At 44.9% G+C, this 9,328-nt stretch overlaps 2 protein-coding genes across 2 annotated transcripts; one reads left to right on the top strand and one right to left on the bottom strand.

Annotated features, from left to right (window-relative positions):
• The first annotated feature begins 6,000 nt into the window (after window positions 1-6,000).
• Window positions 6,001-9,202, top strand: CCR75_007682 (uncharacterized protein). Its single transcript, XM_067965740.1, has 5 exons — window positions 6,001-6,551; window positions 6,634-6,804; window positions 6,890-6,961; window positions 7,041-8,921; window positions 8,977-9,202. The coding sequence occupies exons 1-4, from the start codon at window positions 6,048-6,050 to the stop codon at window positions 8,337-8,339; spliced, it is 2,046 nt and encodes a 681-aa protein (XP_067819939.1). The 5' UTR covers window positions 6,001-6,047; the 3' UTR covers window positions 8,340-8,921; window positions 8,977-9,202.
• On the bottom strand, window positions 8,856-9,178 carry CCR75_007683 (uncharacterized protein; the record flags this gene model as incomplete). The annotated part of the gene is made up of 3 exons (XM_067965741.1): window positions 8,856-8,921; window positions 8,977-9,020; window positions 9,076-9,178. 3 exons carry the CDS (start codon window positions 9,176-9,178, stop codon window positions 8,856-8,858), a joined length of 213 nt encoding a protein of 70 aa, XP_067819940.1.
• Window positions 9,203-9,328: the final 126 nt, after the last annotated feature.

The following is a 9,328-nucleotide window of genomic DNA, read 5'->3' on the forward strand; positions in this document are numbered from 1 at the left end:
GCGTACATTCATGTCTCAATCCACTCGACTTCTTCGAGTTATGGACCTTCAACGCTGCCTGTGCATAAGCACAGCCTCCGGCAGCTCACTCCACAGCGTGATTACTAATCACACTGTGATCTTGTGCAGTTGTACTAACGACCGTACCACAAGTGAGGCCATCGCACTCACTCGTAGTTCATCCACACGCTTGTGGACGCTCCCAGACATTCATCAGATGGCCATCTGATGAACAAGTGGCAGGCATCTTTAGGGATCGATGCTGCCAGCTGATCCTTGGCTCATATTTTCTGAGCCAAGGTAAACCTAGGATGATATCAAACTTGTCATCCAAATATAGTACGATGAAATCATCATCATACTGTAAATCTTTTAACATGTAGTAATTATCACTATGCGTTTCATCACTGTTATCGATGCGCCTGTCGCTAGACGCGCCATCATCCTCGTTGGAGGGATGTCGCGCTCAACATATTTGAGCCTACGACCGTCTAGCAACTGGCGACGAATAAAGTTGTTTGACGCCCCACAGTTTACTAGGGCTTTAAGTGACACATCATCTGTCGCTTTTACCTTCAAGGCGATGAGGGATACCTCATCGCCAGATGCAGAGACCCATAATGACTGTGTGCCTGGAGAAACTTTAGTCAAGAGATTTGCAAATTCTCTTGAGGTTGCTGGATCAGTAGGGCGTTGCGCCCCTACTGACCCCGACCGTATTTTAACGTCCACCTCGCTGTTGTGATCTCGCAACAACGTCGGACCCGCGACCGTTGCCGTTTTTGGCATTCGGTCCATAATTACGTTTAGTACATCTCGGTACTGGGCGTGGGGCACTGCACTCGTGAGTGTACTGTCCTAACTTTCGACGGCGATTGCATTTCTGCAATCGCTTATTGTTTGAAAAGCGAGATTTCTTGCTGCGGGCGTATGAGAGGTCCATAGGTTCTGGACCTCCAAGCTCGTGTCGTCTTGGAGGACGATACGATGACGAACTAGTTTGAGCAGGTCAAGCCAAAGTCCTCCTGTTCCGATCCGGATATTGCTTCTTCAAGCGTATCCAGTTTCAAGCGGAACAGGTGGGTCTTCACGGGACCACCCGTAAGACCTTGCATGAACACCGTAATCACCGTGTCATCATGAAATAAGTTGTTCGTTATACAACTCGCTAAGATTCGTATCTGCTGGGCATAAGCGTGATCATCACGCTTGCCTTGCTTGAGTTTCAGAAGCTCTGATCGAGCTGTGAACTCAGCCGTAGGCAGTTCAAACGTCTGTTTAAGCCGGGCTTTAAAAGCCTCTAACGACCCAAGACATATGGGTTCATCACTTAAGGCATAAGTGCCCAAGTTTTGGCACGACCTGCCTAATTTTACTGAGCAAATGCGACTTGCATTTGCTCGTCGACGATGTGGCAAGCCCTTATGGCATCGCCCAACTCGACGAACCATCTTAAGAGGGAGTCTTCTTTGACTTTCCTATACTTAGAGATGTCTATCTTTAAGGTTTCGAAACGACGTGTGTCCGTCATCCCAGGTACAGGGGTATGTACCTGTTGTAACCTGAACAGCTCTGCCTGTTGAGTGCCTTGCTGATAAAGCAAGACTACCTTCTCGTTCGCCTCGTAAAGTTCATGTTGTATGACCTTTACGATGGCTGAACAGAGGGAATCTCTGTCAAAACCGGACAGCATGGCCGAGATGGCATCATTGCCTACGGTAGAACTCATTCGTTCGACCGCACTCCTTTCTATGCCACTTAGAAAGGAGTAGCTATCACGCGAAACGTGAGGCGTATTTCCATTATCATCCAATATGCCCATGTTGGATGATAGAACAATGATTATTGGACGGACTACAAAGTACTACCAGGTGTATCGGGGCACTGCCGACTTGTACTACTTCAGTACAAGTCCACTTCACACTGCTTCAGTGCGAGTGGTGCCTCACGTCACTTCACGTTCACTAGTATGTGCAGAGGAAGACTCTCTTTAAAACACTTGCTTTATAGAGGGTTAGAAGTAAACTGTATTTAATATACTTAAGTTCTTCTGTTTCTATCTTTTAAATAATAACTTAATTATATACTTATACAAGCATGTAATAAAGTATTACCTCTCTTTCTCTTTGCGCGCGTCCAGTGCTACTGGGCCGCGGAGCAATTAGATATAATTGTTTATTATCTACCAATGATTAAGCTTTTTAAATATTACTATGTAAAGAAATATTCTCCAAATATTCTGTACCTTTAAGATAATATATTAATTAACACCTCTTAAGTCTTAGCTTCATGTAACAATTCACCCCGATACAATAAAACTCTCTCTGTTGCCTCTTTTGTGTCCACTAGTTGGGATGTTCCGTTTTACTTCTTACAGGTTATGGACCCAAAGCGTGTGGATGATAAGAACACTACGCGCGACGGCCTGCACGCGAAAGCAGCCGCCTTACCGGTCACGAGAGGGTAGATGAGCAAGAAGATCACGAAGAAATGGGCAAACACGGTGAAGTCCATGCGGTGGACGATACTAACACCAATAGCAACGATTCGTCAGAACTCTCTAAGCATCTGGACAGGCTCGAGGAGTCACAGACCAGGAATGATGATGAAGGGAAGGGCGTGTGAGGTACGGGGACGCACCCATGACTCCACCTGTGAACTCGATCTTGTTTGTGTCGGCCCTAGGAAGGGGCACAAGAATGCATATAGGCAGATTTAATGGATCGTCTGTCACGACGGTGATTAATCCGCCTAGATATGGCGACCCAAACATGAAAGTAAATTTTAGTTGCGGAATGACCTGGAGCTCACGGAATGTTGCCCAATTATGGCAATAATGAAAATTTACCTGATCAAGGTCAAAATTTGGATAATTAAGCATATGGACACGGGATACAAGTTAGATTAGATACCCGGATGCAAGGCAGAAAAACCTTGGTATTCGGCCTTTCGATGAAAGCGAACTGTACGACGTTCTCGGCTATGATTTCGGAACGGGGTCGAAGATTCGAGCGACAGATTTCGCTGGCTCAATCGTTATGTGGATATGTATGGCCGTAAGATATGAAAGTGGTTCTGTTTGGCCTGTACCTCTCGGACACTGCAGAAAGATATTACAACAGGCAAGTTGCGATATGGTGGAATCAGATATCCACTTTGCGATACGTATGGAAAAGATGCTGGAAGCGTTTAAGACAAGCATCACGCCGGCTCAAGCGATGAAGCTTTTTCCACAAAGAAAGGACCCCAAGATGAGCTGGCAAGAACATTACATGTATCTAACGGCCATCTCGGAAATTTGCGAAAATGGTGGTGACTATTGGTCTTGGATAATATCGTACAGTACGCTTCGAAAGGAATGCGAACTGTTCTGTTGGCCAAGGTGGACCACACGCAAACTAATTACTTAATTCAAGCGGAGCAACTTGCTTATTTTGCTTAAGCGTACAAGTTACACTCTGTTAAGGAAAGAACTCTCGGAAGATAATTCGTTTGTAAGGACGCGTGTCGATGCTATCCATGCAATGAAGTCGGACATTTGAAGGCAGCGTGTCCAAAACATAAGCGTTTACATCGAGTTCAGCCAAATCTGTCGCTGGCCGTTAACGAAGTGTCCGCTGAATCAAAGGATTTTTGGATATTTAGATAGCGGTTCGAGCAGACCCTTGGTCAGTGACGAGTCGTGGCTTGAAGATGTTGAATTATGTGAAGCGGTATGTCTTCAACCCGATGGTAAGCCACTCAACGTGACCAAAAAGGGCAATGTTACTATGAAAGTAATGGCTTGTGGCATGGAATGACGCCAAAAAAACGGATGTATACTTTGCCGAGGACATTCAGCATAATATAATTTCGCATGAAAATTTGGATGAAAAGGGTTATACCCTTGGGGACGATGGCTCGCATATTGATAGATAAAGTATCTGGTCATGTGGCATTTGATGTTAATTGAATTCGATAAGTGGTTGTGGTATCTTGTATCTTGTCACCTCCTAGAGGTTCAACAGAGCCTAGGTCTGTCCCAGTAGAGCGCCCCGCACCTACTAGGTATTGACGTTTTCCCACACCGTACCAGATTTCTGGAATAGGTCAGAATTGGTAATCCTTTGAGCTTTACGCGTAATTCTTGGGGGCAGGCCGGACGTAAATGTTTCGTGCTTCCGCACATATAACATCTACGAATATTATTATGCTGTTCCAAAGTTAAAGTGCCTCTTCTCCTTCCTCAACAAGGCTTAGATCCATGGCTTCCGGACTATTAGATGGTACCCATGTGCTCGAAATGAGCTGGTTCGGTAAACACCCGTACAAACACGAGCAGACTTAAGTCGAACTAACGCGTAGCGCTATGGCAACTGCCTCTTCGAAAGTAGCAGGATGCGATCGGAATTTTTTTGTCCGGGCAACGCCCTCATTGAGACCCCCCAGAAAGATTGTTAAGACAATTGCTTCTTGCACCGGGTCTTGAGGCTTTGATGCAATGAGGGTTCCCAACTCCTGGACATAGTCCCTTAGGGCTCGTTTATCCTGTCGAGTCGCTATAAGCCGTAATAGCCTGCGTAAAGCCTGATCAGGCGTTGCATCATGCTGGTCATTTGCTGTTTTAGCGAATCCCAAGAGGAAAAAGCGTCGTTTATGGACGTGCTGCACGATAGTGCCCACTCCATGGCTCTACCTCCAAGTTTGGAAATGGCCATTGCCAACTTTTGTCGTCCTGTCAAAAACAAGGCGGAGTCAATGGACATCTCCATCTGCTGAACTCAAAAAGGGAAGTTTTCTCCCTCGTTACCCTCAAATGTATTCACTTGACAACTAGAGAGCGAGCTTTAGGCTCTGAATCAGGCACAGAGATGTACCAAGTTGGCATGGAGCCTGTCCGATCAGGTAGGATTCATATTGCATAATGGTTTCAAGCCTTGCATGCAGAACCTCTACATAATAAACTCAGCATGTTTAATCCCAAGCAAAATTTTGAGCTTGTCATACGCTGTGCGTTGCGCCTCTGAAAGTTATAGAGTCGTTTCCATTTCAGTAAAGGCTCAGCCTTATAAAGACCCCCTCAGGCGTATATTGACTACGATGCTACCTGTGCAGCGGAGCTACCTCGCTCCTTAACTCAGAGGAAGACTTATTTACTCAAAGAGTCTCTTAGGTCTATAGAAGTAATATGTTCAACAACTCAGGGAGTCGTACAAACTATTAAAGCTTAGTGAATCCTAGTTGAATGGATTCAAAGGCTCGTAGAACCAATCGGCAACTAGTACCCGAGAGTATGTACTATATAAAGGCTTTATCACTCACAGATCAATGCGCAAGCTTTTGAAAGACACTAGACGCTTTGACATCAAAAGGGGGACTGAACTTTATTTACGTATTAAAATATTGTACTTACCCTAGCTACGTTAGATTTCGGCCGCCAGATTTATTTGGCGGCTGCCACATATGTTACCCATAATAAATGGAAATTTAGTAGCTCTTTTTTATAATAGAATAAAAGGACTTTACCCATAAAGTAAATGTACCACAACAATGGCCCACCAGCAGACAGACGATGCCATTAAAGCTCGCCGCATCGGTGACGATGCGACAAAAGTAAAGTTTGGTATGTCCAATTTGGCAGTATGTTCCAAATTTTAGGCCTTAGGGCTCAAACTTCACGCCCATTTATGTTTGGGTCTTATGAGGTCCTTAAGACCCTGCTCGGGCAAATCTTAGTACTTCACTGACCATCCCGTTGAGTAAACCTTGTAAACATAACGGGTTTGTGTAACATAGGGCAACTTAATTCCGTTAAAATAAACCCATCGTTAATATATAGTATAAGATTAAATGCACGAATTGTACCATTAAACATTGCGTATGACACGAGTACAGGCTCTGAGAAGAATGTCAAGCTTAATATTCGAAATTTTACAATGTAATCCAAAGTTGTGAGAAACAATTCTATCAATTTTTATTTCGACGACACATTGACGGCATTCCGCGTTAGCAGCGGCCCACAACGGCGAGTGTGACGCAGGCGCTTGATCCAGAAAGGCGAGGCCGAAATGTCGCGGTCACTTCCTGGAGGCTGGCTCGAAAGTGGACATGGGTCTGTTATGATTTTTGTAAAGGACTTTCGCGACCCACTCGAGCGCCGTAAGAAACTATTGCTGCGTCCGTGGGCTAGCATCAAGGACATTAAGGACCAGCTACAGGTCGTTTTCAACGTACCATCCAACGCCCAGAAACTTTTTTTTAAAGGACGAGAGCTGAAAAATACCCATAGTTTGCAGCAATGTGGCATATATCAGGACAATGCTGTTGTAGATTTCGTGGCTCGAAGACCTCAGAACATTTCAATGGTATACACGCGCGAGTGCGATGAGCAAAATAGCGCAGCGATCAAACGGAGGAATTGCGGTGAGGATTCGAAATTAAAAAATTCGACTTCTGCATACCTACACAGCAAGACTTCGCAAAATTTGCGGCCAGAGCAGGTGCCAGTTGTGAATATTCAGCCATATGGTACGCACCTGCTTCCAGTTGCTTTATTGAAGATTATGCATCAGGTATGCTCTTAATCCACTGCACAATTTCTAATGCTAAGCTTGCTCATGTTCACGCGATTTGAACTCATTTGGGCTTGCAAAGGCATTACAAGGTCTTGCATTGGGTCTTGCACCAGTCTTGGCAATGGATGGCACAGGTGGCACGTATTTTTTTAAAGATCCGTCACATCGCAACGTGTGCTGCTTCAAACCGCAAGATGAAGAACCATTCGGGCCGAACAATCCGCGCGGATTGGTTGGACAGCTTGGCCAGGTGCGCTATAAGCTCTCTTTAGCTTATTACATATAAATTGTTATGTAATACAGAATGCCTTTGTTGTCCTAAATTTTGTTTATAGAATGGACTACGTCGCGGTATTTTGTCTGGAGAAGCTTGCGAACGCGAACTCGCCGCCTATATTTTGGACAAGGTAACTTGATATACGAAATAATGATGCTCGGACAGGCGTCTAATGCACGGTATCGTTTCTATGCGCTTAATTAATAAAGGATCACTTTGCCGGGGTCCCACCTACATCTCTCGTGGAATCACGACATCCAGTATTTAATTACACGAGCAGCTCGGGCGCAATTTATTTTAAAGTAGGGTCGTTGCAGGAATTTGTGCGACACGATGACGTAGTGAGTGACCTTTCTCCGAACCAATTTTCAATTCATCAAGTTCACAAAATTGTACTGCTGGACATGCGGCTCTTAAATACGGATCGTAATGATGCAAACATTCTTGTGCGCAAACGGCGTTCACAAAGTATGGGCCACGCGGAATTTGAACTGATACCGATAGACCACGGTTACTGCTTACCTCAGTTTCTTGAAATCGGTTGGTGTGATTGGTGCTGGTTTAATTGGCCCCAACTTCAGCATCCCTTATGTGCTGGGGATCGCGCTTACGTATTGTCATTGTCACCACAAGATGACGTGGCTCGGCTAGCTGAAAGGATTCCATTGCGACGCGCGTGTCGGCGCAACATTATAATTGCAAGTATGACAGTGCAAAAGGGAGTACGTGCGAACCTCATTTTATTCGAGATAGCTCGGATAATGTGCCGTGAAGATCTAGACACTCTTTCCACGCTGGAGCAGCTTTGCATTAAAGCATTCAGCCAGCTGCAAGTTATCAAACAGCGCAAGCAGAATGGCACACATTTATATCGCATACACATTCCGCAATCTATTGCATCCGCCACTGAAGAAAGCGAACCGATTGTCGTAGAAGAGGAAACAGAAGCCGTGCTTGTAGCAACACGACCCTCACAACGAGAGGCATTTCAAAATTTGCGACTTATAATTGACTCCCCGTCATGTCAGCACTCATCACGTTTTGGGCGCTCGCCCATTGCTAGTGGTGCACATTCTCCGCCTGGGTTTTGGGCGAACAATGCTCCATTTAGCACGAATGATGAAGATGACGAATTTCAAGAATGTTGTGTAGCATCGAGCGATACAGAAAATGGCTTGAATGCTGACAAAAGCAATCGATCGCGTTTTCTTCTTAATTGGGACAAGTCAGCCTCAAATGCTCTGATCGACGCAGCCCAGCAGGTGGGAAGTAAATCTACTGGCTCTTTGGCTACATCGGCAAGTGCTGCTTGCAACGGATCCACAATATTCAGCGAATATTCTAGCTCTCGGTCTCCCGCATTTTCGATCATCGACGTCGAAGATGACAAGGATGAATTTGAAATGTTGAACGATGCGCTTGATGGTGACGTCCAAGATGAGAACTTATTTTTAAGTATTTTAGGCCGACTGCTTGACGAACGAATCGATATTCTGAGCGGCAACTAAATTAAATCATAAGAAATGATTCTGGGGCGAGTGCTGCAATTCTATGTGAATGAGCACCAAGAAAATCTTGAAGGAACAATCGATACATTTACCGCATGTTGAGGGATTAAGCTACCTACACTTAGCCTTTTCTCACGAACCATAGGCCGTAGCTGCGCATTTAGGTTCTTTCATTTTCAAAATATCGATAGAAGATTGGTACCAAACTGTCTCACGAAGCCCAGCTTCGGCTCATTCGCTCAATGCAAAACATAATTTTGATATTAGCTTAATTACTACCCACACTTTTGACAGAAGTGGAAAGTCAAACACGAAAAATTAATCGTTTATTCGTGTGCAACAATTTTGTAGTTGATACTTTTGTGAGTGTTTTATTCGACAAATTTCTTGCTATCGCACTAGTATTTCGTCATAAGACTAAGAATTGTAGTAAAGCATTTGGTATCCCGTCATCATTTTTTTACGATGCAGTCGTAAAGGTAGTAGTTACTTGCGTATAAGGTGAAACGCCATTAATTACAACTCGCCATCTTTGGACGCTTCTTTAACCAGCTCGTGGCACTTGCGAAAGTCCCTCCACTCCTATGCACTTCAATGTCATTGAAAGCAATAACGCATACGCATCTGCTGGACTCACCTCCACGCAGGCTGAGACGCGGCCGCGATTGAGTTTCATGCAAGCTGTAACACCATGAATCTCAAAACGATAGCGAACACAATAAATGCATTGACGGACCATCCACACGTAAGTAGCTCTCTTCGCAGCCCGTGGTCTTTACGGCACTAGGGTGGTACGTATCGTCACCCAACTTGCACGCAGGGCACTCTTTATTCGGCATAGTGGGTTTCTTCTTGCTAATAGATTGGTTACTTGCCATAGCATAGTGGGTTCTATCCTTTCTATTCGCACACCTGTTATTTTTCGCCCAATCTGACGACGTCACGACGTGGGACTTTTTCGCAACGGTAAGAGGATGTCGTGACTTGAT

Source organism: Bremia lactucae, linkage group LG4 (assembly GCF_004359215.1).
Source record: "Bremia lactucae strain SF5 linkage group LG4, whole genome shotgun sequence".
Lineage (NCBI taxonomy): Eukaryota > Oomycota > Peronosporomycetes > Peronosporales > Peronosporaceae > Bremia > Bremia lactucae.

Bases quoted from the DNA above. Each gene is read 5' to 3' on its own strand.
- CCR75_007682 (XM_067965740.1), top strand. From the start codon at position 6,048: ATGTCGCGGTCACTTCCTGGAGGCTGGCTCGAAAGTGGACATGGGTCT. The intron at 6,552-6,633 runs GTATGCTCTTAA...GGGCTTGCAAAG, and splicing joins TATTGAAGATTATGCATCAG to GCATTACAAGGTCTTGCATT. The intron at 6,962-7,040 runs GTAACTTGATAT...TAATTAATAAAG, and splicing joins CCGCCTATATTTTGGACAAG to GATCACTTTGCCGGGGTCCC.